The following is a 14,010-nucleotide window of genomic DNA, read 5'->3' as shown; positions in this document are numbered from 1 at the left end:
GATCAACTGTCGACGTCAAATGAAGATGGATGTTGGCCTAAATCCAGCACCAGCAATCCGGGCACGGACTGCAAAAGCCAACGTTTTTTTATTCTGCCGTAAATGATCGACGATTTTCATTGTTAAGCCCGCCAAGTCTTCATTGCATGTGTGAGGGCCTCCAGGCAGCGGTTGATTGGCAAATAGAATAGTTGATGCGTGTAGGAGCGACAGTCTCAGCACTTTACGGCACTGGTTGCTGCGCTTTTCGTAGGTAGTTCTTGTATTTGTGATATCTCTACACGTCTCGGCTTTATTGACTTCGCGTGTTAATGTGAAGTCTTGTATTGCGTTGAACGGGTTGCTGCAGCGTTGCCATCAATCAGAAAAGCTAGAGTACATCTAGCTTGCACAAGAAATGTTTAGATTTTACAATGGCTACAATCGTGAGTAGGCGCACTCCAAATTGAGCCACACATCGGCGGCTAAATCCGCGTCGTTCACGTGAAGAAAGTGTGCGCGAACAATCCCAAAACGAAACCCCTCGAGTACTGTACCAGATCCCGTGGAGGATTTCTGCCAAACTGCCAAAAGAGACCAAATCCGCTGGAAGAAGAACAAGTGTAGATGGAGACGCACCCACATTAACTCGGTTGCTAGATCCGAAGCAGCACATGCGAGTAACAATACCGTTTTCGTGCAGATGCCGCAACCTTTTCACAGACACCACCAAGTTCTACTAGTCTTACTATCTAGTAAAGTGGCTAGAAATCGGTCAACATCATGACGAATGCTATAATTTCCCCCAGCAGCCATACCTGCACCACACGTACTCGCAAGACCAGGCATATTGGCACAAACGTGGATAAGACGATTCACACGGATGAACCTGTCAACTTCGGTGTAAAGCTCCAAGATGCGTCTTGCTCCAAGCACACACAAAGTTACTTCCTACACATCTGGCTGACAACGATTGTTGATAGCAGGGATGACATTCGCGTGCACAAAGTATAGTTCCGAGTGCAGTGTCGTCAAGAACAACGTCCACCCAACGTAACCCCTAGTTGATCCATACGCTCCCGACATCTCGCTAGCACAAACTTCCTGATCCTCGGTCCGATTTCTTACGCGAAGCCGGGGCAAGATAGAAAATATTCAGCTCCAAATGGGTCGTTTTGTTTTCGAGTCCCTCCCGGGTCTGGTCTCGTTTCCGGTCTCGAGACTAGAAGCGAGTCCTTATGAGAATCTATGCGTAATGCATCGCTGAGCGCGCCAGACAGGCTCAACGGTGTCGGTGCAAGTACTCCAGCTACACCATATTCGGCCACAGCTACACCATCGACGCAGGATGGTCGCATCGGAGGATGGAGTGCTTCAAAGGCCTGAATTAGCCCGATATTGTGGGGCCACTACTTTATATAGGACCCAAAACGAGACCGGACCCGCTGGGAACCCGTCAAATATTCTTCCCTCCAAGTGACAATTCTTCGTGCACAAGCGTTGGCACAGCTGAAAAAGTCACTAATACCTTGGTGAATGTGCGAGGTTGGCAGATCCCCACCTAGTTCAGAAGGTAGCCCACATCGTGTCGACTGCCTGTGTTTGAGACTGGCAACTCACTCTCTGCTCGGGATACATACTCTGAAAGCTCACTTGTTCCCGTGAGATCTTCGGTGGCAGCAAGGGCTGGAGCAGAAAGCTCCGTGAAGCGCTCGTTAGGTTCAATATGCGTTCTGTACGAAGCGTTCGCTTCCACGATCGCTTGCAGGGCGGCAAAAGCATCGGCTTCCAGAACGTGTTTCACAATTTTTCCTCGGGAGTCGAAGTACACCATCATCCGAGTGGGGAAGCGCATTGTTTGCTGCGTGAGTGATGCCGTGTAGCCTTCGTCCGACAACAAATTCGGGAACATTGCGCCCACCATCACTCGAGTGGGACTCCCTGTGAATTCTCCTATAGTCTCCACCACGCAGCCTCCGGAACTGCAAACCGGACGGCTGCTGTTGTTCCCATGCACGACGATACTGTCGTCTTCGACAGCGTCATCCTCGATAAACGTGACGATACGCGTAGAGCTCTCGCTGAATTGCCAGTGATGGAACCTGTTATTGTAGCATCCCCATTGCCACACGAAGAAGGGGAGACTGCTTTTTGCGTTCATATCGTTTCCCAGCATACTCGGATCTATGCGTGATAAGAACTCAGTGAGTTCGTTGCATGTCCGCCGTCTTGAGAGAGCTCCAAAAACTCGCATGTATCTCTCCATCGTACGGTACACGTCGTGTTCAAACTGTTGTCGAGCTACCATCAGCCTGGTAACATGCAGATCCCGACGCTCTTCGAGCAGCCGGATCAGCTGCTGAAGGTCGTTGATGTCCAGCGTCAAGTTGAGCTCCTGCGACGCGAAAACTGCGTGTGCATCCCGCTTGGCGATCTGCGTGGCGCTCAAATAGGTTTTGTGCTTGCGCTTTAGCCCTGAAGCATTGTTGGCCTTCCGTTGAGACTTGGCCTTAGTTTTTCGGGGGTTCTTGGTAGATTTTCGCTGAGGTGCAGGAGCTGCACCAGGAGGGCGAGCTGCTTGGTATCCGTTAGGAGGTTGTGGGGCGAAAGTCGATTGTCCGGTGGCCAACAAGTCCGAGATGTTCATTTTTGAGCGAGAAATTCTCTTTGGGGGGCGCCACTTGGAGAGAGCAGAAATGCACTGGGTGCGAGTGTTTCCATTCGCCACTGCAGTTCGGAAGAAGCCACCGAGACTGTCCAGCAGATGGCCAGTTTCCTGCCGCTCTGTAGACACGAAACAAAATAGCACGCACTTGGGGGGGGGGGGGGGGGGACTGCTAGATCGAAGACATCGATCATCATTATGAATCTACGCATTTGTCATGGTGGGCATGGCGTCTATAGAGACTCTGCAAGGTGTCCTTGCATGACTGCGCCTCGGTATCTACTGGCCATTGCTAAGCCATCGCTCTCCAGGCCAACTCCACTTCCAGAGCGAGAGCAAAGGAGCTCCAGCGCTGGATTGAAGTAACGGCACACCCGGTGGAATCTGGCCATTTCGCGTGGGCAGCAGGTGTAGATAGTTGTCGGACACGCTGTGGTTATGCGGCTGACACCCGTGCATCTCCACGTCGAAGTCGTCCTCTTCGTCGTCGATTTCAGGGTCGTAGAGGATTTCCTCGGGTTGGTTGTCTGCGAGTGACGACTGAGCTTTGAGATCCACTTGATGCCAGCTAGCAAGTAGCTGAGCTCTGAGCGAGTGCAGTGCTGTCAGCCGCATACAAACAAGGTATTTCTTTGCCAGGAGCGATCGTATGAAGCACTGGATCCGAATTGCAGCGTGCGTCTTTATGCCATGTCTGGCCTGCACCTTCGGGTGCAGATTGCGAGCAATCCGTTTCCCAGCAAGTGTTTGTCTCTCTGTGGCTGCGAGTGCTGCCAATTCCGACGTATCTTCGACTGAGTTGTCCAAAATCGGCAGGTGATCTGCTGGCGTCGATAGTTCTGCAGGCGTGTCCACTTCGTGAGGGCTGTGATTATCGTCTTGAGGTTCGTCTTTGAAAGCACAGCCCGGAGTGTTGATCTCCGGGCTTTGTTGCTCTTTGCAGGGCAGTAGATCGGCTTGGTTGTCAAGGATAGGGGAATCCACAGGTGTGCAGTCTCCCAGAATTGCTTGGTTCTCCTCAAACGAAACTCGAACAGTTAAATCATCGAGGTTTTGAGAAGGCTGGTCCGATTGTTGTTGAGAATCGACGTCGTCCGAGCTCGTAGACTTGTGGCCACCCAAGTATTCATCAGTTTTGCTCGGCAACTGAGCGCTCGGGGCAAATACGTTCTTGGTATCGACAATCTCGTCGTGCGGCACTTCTGGTGACGTGGATGAATGTTCTGGGCAAGCTATTTCGTCGCTGGAGATCGAGGCGCAAGTAGATTCCGCTTGAACACAATCACGCGCAGCAATCGAACTCGCATCGCTTGGCTCACCAGGGCTGGCAACCGCTTCAGAAACGATGCTCTTACCAACACCACGAATTGTAATGCTGGCAGCGTCGTCCGGTTCTCGATCAAGCGTCCTCTTTGATGCATTCTGGTGCCACGATTGGTATCTCCGCAGAAGTTTGAGACGAGCTCTTTGCAGCTTACTGGCCTGTTGTAGCTGACGAAGCTCTTCCTCACGCAGGGCGCAAGTGGATTGGTACGTTCTGTAGGCTCGGCGTATGGTGCGTGCTGCACTCCGTTGAGTCAATCTCTCCAACGCTGCCAGTCGCGCGGTTTCTGCCTGTTTTCGCTGCTTTTCGATCGCAATTGCCCTTCTCCAGACCAATTGAATCCTTGCGGCAGCTCGACGTCTCCGGAGTTCCTTTGCTTGTCGCCGCCGATGCAAAAACTGGTGAGCCTTTCGCTGGATCATGACTGCGCTTCGAAACTCGAGTCGATACCTTACAACACGCTCAACAGCCCCGGCAAAACTCGTTGAGAGGTTTTTTCGAGCAACAATGCCTACAAGGCGACGGTAGCGAGCCAAGGTTGAGCCTCGAATGCCTTTGGTCAGCATAATGCGTCGGATGTACCGACGCCACTCTGGCCGACGACCTTGGAGCTGTGTCTTGCACGGACTTGAACGCTTCACTCTTGGTATCGCTGGGGTCTCCGGTACCTCATAGTTTGTACTAGAATCGGTGCAGCTATCCTCTCTGTCACTCAATGCTTCGTCTGGGTTTCGTGTGGCCAGCACTTCGTTGATCGCAGCTTGCAAATGCCCAGGAAGAGGGCGACGCTGCTGAGGTCGAGCCTTTTCGAGGCTGGTCGGGTCCAAGGGAGTCAAGCGCTCGTGTACTCGGGGGTTGGAAGACGCCACGTTGTTGTTACTGCTGGCTTGCAGCTTGGAGCTCGCCATGGCCCGCAGTTGGCTGCGGCTGTAGGACTCTCGCTCATTGTTTTCGAGCTGCGAGGCCAGGAATGCGTGCAGCGAGCTGGTGCGTGAGCCGGCACCGACTTGCAGACCACTGGGACGTCGAGCCAGCACAGGCAGAGTTAGAGTGTGTTCCTTCCGTTGCGAGAGCCCACCTCTCTGCTTCTGCTGCAAGGATTTCGACCACGAACGTCTGGACGCCACTGCACTGGAGTACTCGTCCATGGCGGCGATGGAGAAGTGCTCGTAGAGACGAGCTAGTATATTTTTATGGGCAAAGGGTGGTTACCACAATTTCGAGCTCATACTACTAGCCCTCGCTGGTCGTAGCAGTCGACGGCAGCTCGCCACGCAGGCCAGTTGAAGGTGGACTTGAGTCTGTCCAGGGTAAGCCCGATTCCCCCGAGATTCCTGTGCAACTATCTTCAAAGCTGCCATATCTCGACTGCTCCATAGAGAATGCTACAGCATTGGAGCCCGTGTTCCCTGGTGCAGCCGGAGTTTCGTGGCCTCTGATCTACGGCAGTTCTGCAGTACGACACGTATTCGACGCCATGAGTGGGCTGCTGGACAACAACCCGCTGCAAGTCGTCTGACTCATAACCGGAAAGGCGACGACTAGAGCGGAGCATGCGAGCAGCTGGAACTCCATCGACTTCGGCCTCTCGTGGCCGGGGGACTATCTCTCGTTGAAGTGCTGGTGCTGAGGTCAGACACACCCATGAGTACAGTGGTGGTCCGTCTTCATTCGTAGATCGGTGAAGAGGCTTCTAATGGACATCCCTCGACTCCTCGATGCGCCCATGGACAGGGGCGACAATCAACTCGAACACAAGACGGAGGTGCTGGGTGGAAGTACAGATCGTGTCCGCACTGTCAAGACTCTTGTCGTCAAGAAGAAGCGGCGGCGACGAGACAAAAACCAGCGAGATGGCGACAATTCGCTCCTCCTGAACCTCACGCTGGACGTGAACGATCTGAGGCAGCAGGTGCACGACTGCATCGTGCAAAAGAGTCTGTGGGAGACTCGACAGCTTGTGGCGCGCGAGCAGTTCCACGCGCGGTCGTTGCAATCGGTGGGTCACTTCTTCCGGCTCTTCCGACACGGGTATCCTGCTATTCTCACGGCCATCGAGAAGAGGTTCCTGTCGGAGTTGGTGGACGAGAACATCGCTGTTGGGGGAGGGGTCAGAGGCCGAGCACAATTCCTCGAGCAGTGGCGGCGCTACAAGCAGCTGTTCAGCGTGCGACGTCTGCGTAACTTCTCGGTGAGAGTCGCCTCGAGCGATGCTGGAGGCTGCTTGATCGAGTGCTGCGGTGAGTTTGAAGGACGCGTGACTGCTGCTGCGCTGGAGACCGTGTTCCCTCACGTGCTGGGGGACGCAGCTTTAGTGGAGCAACTGCTGCACCGCCCCTTTGTGTGCCCGACTCGGACCCTCATCAGCATCGACGCGAGAGGTTGTCTGGTGCAGTACGACGCGTTCTCGGACGTGTTTGAAGCGATGAGCAAGCTGCTGGACTCGAATCCAGTGCGTGTGATGCAGCTCATGGCCGACGCCGCGATCAGTGAAGGCAGCCTGCTTCCTCCCGTCGACGGCTCCATCGTTGATGTCGAAGACGTGCAACAAGAGTCTGGGAACACGTCGCCAGCGAGCAGCACAACGTCCAGGAGCTCCATTGACTTCATCCTGTCGTGAGCCCAAGCAACAGGTAAGCTTAAGGCGGTGTTGTAGTATTAGACACCTAAGGAAGGAGCTGCGCCCTCTAGCTACTGAAAATCAAGACTAATGGGGAAATGTAGTGGCGATCTCCTTCTCTGCCACGAAAGGAGCGATCAAGATGCAGAGTCCTGCGTACCAGATAATAGATCATCACTACCGTAGACTCATCCAAGTCGCTCTCAAGTGCTGGACACACCTGCTGGGGACAATCCAACTCGCTGCGGAAGCAAAGGCAGCAGCTGTCAAGATAGCGGTGATCCTTAGCTCCGACGGAGCTGTCGGCAAGAAGAAGCGACGTGGCAAACCTTCGGCAAAGCAAAGCCAGGACAAGCACCAACGCAGCGCCGACAACTCCCAGATCCTGAACGTGAGCGATCTGCGCGAGCAAGTGCAAAAGAGTTTGTGGGCGACCCGGCAGCCCAATTGTTCCACGCGCGATCGCTGCAGTCTGTCGCCCACTTGTTCCAGATCTTCCGACATGTTTATCCTGATATGATTCCGGTGAAAGAGCAGCAATTTCTAGCTGCACTGCTGTATGAAAGCATTGCAGTCGGTGGGGGCGTCAAAGGCTGCGCACAGTTCTTCGAGCAGGGGCGCCGATACAAGAAGTTGCTTAGCAGCACTTACTCGACGAGAGTGAACACAAGCGACCCCACTGAGTGCTCGTGAACGCTTGAAGGGTGCGTGACAACTACAGACGTAACTCCGTCGTCGATCAAGTTCTTCAACGCAGCTTCTCGTGTCCAACTCGGACTCGAATCTGCGCGACCCCCTTGTGCAGTACGTCTCGGACATTTCGAGGCCTGCTGGACTTCAATCCGTTCCGTATCTTCAGACTCATGGGCAACGCGATGATCAGCGACGGAAGCTTGCTACCACCACATCGTCGAGGGGCGGCGGCGGCGGATGCTAGTACGTGGATGCGTGTTACCAAGTCCACACGGACGACGCTGCAAACTTGGGTAGCTCTCAACATTGTCATCCGTTGACCAAATCTCTTCCATCGAGGCACTCATCCTGTCTTGCCTCGCTTGCAGACACCTTCCTCGCCCAGCCCAGAAGAAGCAGCGGATTTGGTGCGAATCGAATATATATATTCATCCAGTACTCGCTGGACGGTAGCTCTCGTCGTTCTTCCTTCGGCTGCTGCTAATCATGGTAATACTCACTACAAAATCTCGATTACGTCGTTTTCGTTGCGAGTGGCAACGCCATTGCCACTCGCTGCTCCGTTGTCGCTGGATGCTTTTGGAGGGTCCTCACCGTCCGAATCCAAAAGATCGATGAAGTCGCTGTTGCTATCCACGGTGGTCTGTGGACTTGCTGCAGACGCAGGTACCGGGGTTGTGGCAATGGCAACCTTAGAATCAACGGTGGTAGCCGCTGCATTAGCAGGCTCGGTGGCCGTGTTCCCGTTGGAGTTCACCGGAATCAAAGGCAAACCTGTTTCTTTCGCGATTTCATTCCGGAGCCAAATGTCATCGTGCAGCTCGATATCCCCAGGAAGCTTGTTTAGTTTGAGCCACTTGAGAGTCTCCACCTTGCTCATGGCACTAACGATATCTGTCAGCTGAGAGTTGACCTCAATGGCAAGCGTAGCACCGCACTCCTCCGCCTTGCGTTTGAGGTCTTGACAGCCTTTAATGCCTCGCCGAAGAACGAGCAAATGCCGATCACTTAACTTCATGGTCAATCGCTCTTGCATGCGCACCTTTGCCGCTATCTCAGCTTGCTGGGCCGCAAGTTGCTTGCGCTGTTGCTCAATCTGTTGCCGAAGTACCAACTCATTCCTCTGTTTCTGCTGCTGATCGAACAAAACCTGCAGATGAGGAGGCAGCACTCGGCTATTCGTCGTGGGGGGAGCAGTACCCGCTGCAATTGGCCCGAGTTTTCGAGCTGCTGCTGCTGCAGTCGCAGCTGAAACTGGCACTGGGGGAATTGTCGTTGACGGTATTGTTCCCGGGGCAGGAATCGGGACGCGAGGCATGAATGGATACCCACCAGGTGCCGGGAGTTCTGCCGGAGGAACTGCCCCAGAAGTTGATATCGAGCGCTTGCAATAACCGCATTCAATCGACGAAGGCACCGGGACATGCGTAGTTGAGGTCGGATAAATTTCGTTCGGTACACGACAATAGTCGCATTGCTTCATCAGCATTCCCTCACGGCTGATGAGGTGACTTCCTGCGCTCCGCAATCGACGCACTGCCTTGAAGTAGATGTGGGTCTCCAAAATCTCTTTCTGCTCAGCAAGTGAACACTGTTGATCCAAGTCTTCTTCGAACATCGTCTCTTGCTCAAACCAATCAATGATGCATCTCCTGTCAGCCAACATGCCGGCAGCGCTGGTTCCATCTCCGTTTTCGGTTGTGGTGGCAGAAGTGGTAGCTCTGTCTCGCATTTCCGTTAAGATATTCTCCAGAACGGAATCTTCGTGAGGGATTGCCTGGATAGCTAGCTCTTCGTCGTCCGCTGCCTTACCCTGGGCATGTAGCAACGAGTCTTCGAAGTCATCTATGTTAAAGTACGTTTGAAGCTCCGAGGACATAAACTTTCTCTCGGTTGTTTTTTCATCCACAATACGCTTTGCGACGCCCTCCTTGCGAATTTGCAAGTCATACACTTTCTTCTCCATGGTGCCCATTGTCACGAAGCGGTAGACGAACACCGGTTTTGTCTGGCCAAAACGATACGATCGACACATGGACTGAGAGTCGTTGCATGGGTTCCAGCACACATCAAAGATGATGATTCGGTTGCCAGCACAAAGGTTGATTCCCTCTCCGCCTGCTTTCGTCGAAATCATGATTAAATCGACATCCTCTTCCAGATCGTTAAACTGGGCAATCTGACGGAATCGATCCTGTTGTGGTGTACTTCCGTCAATCCGCAAGTAATTCAGTCGCTTAGCGTGGCGACGCTGGTACTTGTTGTGCTTGGAGATGATCATCGCAATTGTATTCAGTGTTGGAATGCTCTGCGAGAAAATAATCACACGGTCACCAACATCCTGGCACGCTGATAGGAGTTCCATGAGGATAAGCATTTTGCCGCTGGCTTCGAGTTGATTTGGGACGTAGCTCTCCATAAATTCCTGGGCAAACTTAAGACGATGCCAGTCCTCGTCGGCAATATTCGGTGATGGTTTCGGCCTAGCACTGCTAGGTGCGTCCAGCATATCCAAGAGAGCTGTCTCCCCTTCGTCATCGTCGTCGTCATCATTAACAACGCGCGGACCTCGTGGTTCCGCGCGTGCTCTAGACCTAGGTGCACTAGAACTGGGCACGTTGTCATACGGATCAAAATCGTTGCCACCATCTTCAACACCAAAAATGTCCGAAACACCATGGCGCTTTGATTTCTTGCTGGTTCCGTTGCGCTCCTCCTCTTCAAGTCGCCTATAGGTTTCGCATATGACATCAGGGTGGTTCGAGATAGCTAGCGCAATGTGGTAGCCTCCAAGAATATCCACCATACCAGAGCTCCCTCGCATCGGGACACCACGCTGAAGAAATATACGGTACAGCTGCGCCTGTGCATCAGTCAGCTTGCACATCAGCACATACTCCTTTTTGGGTGGTAGTTGTTTGAAGAGATATTGCTGGTCGCGACGTAGCACCAGCGGCTTCAACTCGCGGGTCAGAACAAACGCCCGCTGCCGAGCCAATCGCAAGTCCGCCTCGGAGCTATCAATGCACTGCGCGTTCTTTATAGGGGCTACGAATCGGTTTTTGAACTCGTCCAGAGATCCGAGGTAGTCTGGTCGTGCAAAATTGACCATTGTCCAGTATTCCTCGAGATGATTTTGCAGCGGGTAGCCTGTCAAGATGATGCGTCGCGTCGTCTTAACATGTGCCAGAGCCTTGACCAACTTGGATTTGTGGTTGCGAACACGATGACCTTCATCCAGCACGATGAGATCTGGACCGGGGTCGCTCAAACACGCGTAGACCTTTTTAATCAGGTGCGCATATTTCTGGTTGCTCGCAGCAATTTTCTCCTCGCCACTGGACTGCAGCACCAGGAGGCGATAGAGCTCGTATCCCATAATCAACACGCCGCCGCGCTTGTGCCATCGCTTGACGACCTGCACGCGGTCGCTCATTTTCTTTTCACGACTGGACTCCAACGTAAATAGTCCAAGGTGTCGCGCTTCCTTCTTGCCCAGCCACTTGACCACCTCCGCTTCCCAGTTGCGCACACAAATGGTCGGTGCCAAAATGAGCACATGCTTGTGTCTCTGCCTTAAATTTCCGTCTTCATCGAGTATCATCTTGCTCAGAAAGGCCTGCACCGTCGTGATAACCTGCAACGTCTTACCAAGACCCATAAAGTCCGCCAAAACACATCCAAAACCCTCAGGTTCCTGCGCAACATGACTCCACAAGAATTTGGCGCCTTTAACCTGGTGGGGTTTGAGCTTCCCCACCAGGTCCGGGTACACAAAGATCGGCGCATCTTCTGTGCCTTCTTCGCCTGTAGGAGGCGCTCCGTCCGCCGACATCGGGTTCAGACACAGCGTCTTGTTCTCTTTCTCTTCCTCAGGAACGGCCAATTGGTCCTCCGAGAGGCTCGAAAAATTGCCGAGAATGGCTTCGATCCGCTCGGCGCGCTTGGCTTCAGCCTCACGGGCTTTACGCGTGTTATCATCCAGGTCTTCGTCGTCCATGATGTCTGCGATCGTGCGGCGGCGGTTCCAGCGCTCGGTGCGCTCCGACTGCGTGACCTTTCGCTTCCTCTTCTTCCTGGCACCGTTGGACGTCTCTGTTGTCTTCTGTCGCGTGGCTTTGCGTGTACGGGGGGCTCTGGTCTGGAAAAAGGCGCCCACGGAGGCCTCCGCGTCCTCTTCTTCCGAGTCGAAGTCGTCGCTCTCCAGGTCATCGTTCTCCTCTTCGTCCACCGACTCGTCTGGAGCGTTGGGGTCCCACTCGGTCTCGCCCTCGTTGGGTCTGTGCTCCTCCTCCTGCATGGACACGTCGAGCTCCTCGAGCTCCGACATTCTGCGAGCGCGGAATGCTTTTTGCCGCGCTTCCGGAAACTTTAGCGAGCTGCCGCCAGATTTCCACCCAATCACAGCCAGCTGGGACGAGAACAGTACCGTGAGATTTCGACTAGGTGCGTGTATCAATAGCAAGTTGAAGCGTGAAAATGGGGGTGGTTGGCTATTGACCATCGATGCCCCTAGCTAACTACAGTACAAACTCATAAAGGACACTCTCGGCCGGTGCGTCTGCGGCTGAATCGCCCTTGCTCGAGACCGACGCACTTTTGGTAGGTGACGACTCGGTGGATGCAGAGCCCTCCGCCGCCTTTTCCACCGTGTCAGGCGACGTGGCGCCGTTGTTCGAGGTATCGGGGGCTGCTGGTGCTGCTGAACTGGTCTCGCTCTCCTTCATACTGTCGCTGTCGCCCTTGCTGTTTTCAGCGTTCCCACTCGTCTCTGAGCCTGTTGCGTCGCTCGTGGGCTCAGCTTTCGGCCCTGGCGACTCCTTATCCGTGGCTCCATGTGCGTCCGTCACATCCTTCCAGCTCGTGACGGAGGAGGTGCCGTCTTCGCTCTGCGTCTCCTTCAACTGCTGCTCCCAGACAGCGGCACTGGCTGCCATGAAGGCCTGGTTGGCTGCCAACGCACGTACGTTCCGCTCCCTTGTAAGCATCAACTGGTGATAATACGCCTGCACATGCGCTTGTTGTCGACGCCGCTCTTCCAACGCGGTTAGCCGCTCCTGGATTATTCGAGGGTCCATGATCCCGCCCTGGAGTGGTATGGTGCTTGGGTCTTCACAACCGGAAACGCTCATCGACAGGCTGTTGGCGAGCATTACTTGCTGGTGGTAATAGTACTGCTGAAGCTGTCGCTGGTACTCTTCAGCTGCTGCAATCTCCGCGTTCACCATCGTGATGTTGCTATTGTCCGTCTCCTTGGCTTCCACAACAGCGCTACTACTATCAATAACTGCTCCTGCTGTCGCTGGGTCCTCCGCTACTTCGTCCTGCAGTGACTGCTGGAAGCTAGCTTGACTAGCATTCATTTGCTCCACTTGTTGTCGTTGCTGCACACGCATCCGGAAAATAGCTGCCAGTTTTTCTCGTGCTGCGCTGCCCAATCCACCACGTCCTGGTTGGCGAGGCAACGGGGCTGTTTTCACAGCAGCTGTAGTCTTGCTGACAGCACCTCCCTTCTTTAGCTTTTTTGCTGGGCTGCGTTTGGCCCCCGACGTCTTCGTACTGGCGTCCATATCCTCCGCACTCGCGTTCCGTTTTCGCTTGGATTCCCCTGCGACTTCCTTAGCAGCTTGACCGCGAGCCTTGCTCTTCGCCCGCTTGTCCTTACGACTGGGAGTCACTTTCTCATCATCGTCTTCCTCCTCGGCTTCATCATTCATCGACTCGTGCCCCTGAATCTCCACCTCGAGTACCAAGTCTGCTGTCTCACTATCGTTTTTGCGCTCGCTGTCCTCATCAGTAGTTCCTACAGCGACTTGAACACGCCTCGGTGTTCGCCGTGCAGACGGGCGTCGAGATCCAGGCTTCGATGTACTTTTCTTCCCAGTCCGCGGGGACTTGGCAGGCTCCTTCTTCGCTGCCTTGGCGTTCTTGGGGCTCTTCCGCACGACGCGCTTTGCAGGAGGCTGTACGTCTTCAGCCTCCACCCCCTCGTTGCTGCGTCTCTTTCGATCAGTGCTGGCGCTTCGCAACGCTCTCCGTGCTACCTGTCGAGCCTTTGGAGACAGCGTCGTCCGTTTCTTCTGCGTCTTGCCCGGCTTGTTCTTGGCAGCGTCTTGCTTGTTCTGGGCAGCTACTTGCTCTTCCGTGTCAAATAGTGACGTCTGTCCGTCCCAGCTCCCGCCCTTCTTCTTGGCCGCGCCACTGTGGCTACCGTGTGCTGTCACGTCCTCCAGTGCAACCCACGCGTCGAACCTCGCGTTCCAGCCCATGTAGTGCACAAAGAGCAGCTCCTTCTCCACGTCCAAGTCTAGGATCCTAGCCTCTGCGTACTGCTCGCCACGGTAATGAACGTCGATCAGGAGCTGATGGCCGTGAAGCGCCGCAGGAAGCTCCTCCTTCACCTGTTGTTGTACCTTCTCCTCCTTCTTCTTCTGATTGCGACTCTTATTCTTCTCGTCGCCCCCGTTCTCCGTCTGCTTGGGCGACGCCTTGCGCCCCGAGATCTTGGCGTTGGCCCGCGCGGCGGCGCGGCGCTTGGGTGTGTGCAACAGCGGCGCCTTCTTCTGCTCCTTCTCGGGCATCGCCTCCACGGGCTCTGGCGGCATCGTGGAACGCAAAAGTCTCCGCGTCACATACATGGTGCTGCTTGCAGGTTGCGCTGGTTGGTTGCCTGTCCTCGGAGCCGCGAAAGCTAATGTGGGCGGCAGTTCCTCGTGAAGGGTCGCGGGT

The 14,010-nt window shown here is 54.4% G+C and overlaps 5 protein-coding genes across 5 annotated transcripts; 1 reads left to right on the top strand and 4 right to left on the bottom strand.

The window, feature by feature from the left end:
* Positions 1-1,540: 1,540 nt before the first annotated feature.
* KRP23_4312 (uncharacterized protein) lies at positions 1,541-2,626 on the bottom strand (the record flags this gene model as incomplete). Its single annotated transcript, XM_067889254.1, has 1 exon — positions 1,541-2,626. The coding sequence occupies one exon, from the start codon at positions 2,624-2,626 to the stop codon at positions 1,541-1,543; it is 1,086 nt and encodes a 361-aa protein (XP_067748430.1).
* Positions 2,627-2,923: 297 nt separating this feature from the next.
* On the bottom strand, positions 2,924-5,116 carry KRP23_4311 (uncharacterized protein; the record flags this gene model as incomplete). The annotated part of the gene is made up of 1 exon (XM_067889252.1): positions 2,924-5,116. One exon carries the CDS (start codon positions 5,114-5,116, stop codon positions 2,924-2,926), a length of 2,193 nt encoding a protein of 730 aa, XP_067748429.1.
* Positions 5,117-5,664: 548 nt separating this feature from the next.
* On the top strand, positions 5,665-6,588 carry KRP23_4310 (uncharacterized protein; the record flags this gene model as incomplete). Its single annotated transcript, XM_067889251.1, has 1 exon — positions 5,665-6,588. The coding sequence occupies one exon, from the start codon at positions 5,665-5,667 to the stop codon at positions 6,586-6,588; it is 924 nt and encodes a 307-aa protein (XP_067748428.1).
* A 1,192-nt stretch (positions 6,589-7,780) lies between these two features.
* KRP23_4309 (Helicase ARIP4) lies at positions 7,781-11,611 on the bottom strand (the record flags this gene model as incomplete). Its single annotated transcript, XM_067889250.1, has 1 exon — positions 7,781-11,611. One exon carries the CDS (start codon positions 11,609-11,611, stop codon positions 7,781-7,783), a length of 3,831 nt encoding a protein of 1,276 aa, XP_067748427.1.
* A 190-nt stretch (positions 11,612-11,801) lies between these two features.
* On the bottom strand, positions 11,802-13,919 carry KRP23_4308 (uncharacterized protein; the record flags this gene model as incomplete). The annotated part of the gene is made up of 1 exon (XM_067889249.1): positions 11,802-13,919. The coding sequence occupies one exon, from the start codon at positions 13,917-13,919 to the stop codon at positions 11,802-11,804; it is 2,118 nt and encodes a 705-aa protein (XP_067748426.1).
* Between the last annotated feature and the right edge of the window lie 91 nt (positions 13,920-14,010).

This window comes from Phytophthora ramorum, assembly GCF_020800215.1.
Source record: "Phytophthora ramorum isolate Pr-102 chromosome Unknown Phyram_PR-102_s0003, whole genome shotgun sequence".
NCBI classification, from domain to species: domain Eukaryota; phylum Oomycota; class Peronosporomycetes; order Peronosporales; family Peronosporaceae; genus Phytophthora; species Phytophthora ramorum.
The sequence above is the reverse complement of the archived record's forward strand: the minus strand, read 5'-3'. Positions and strand labels throughout refer to the sequence as shown.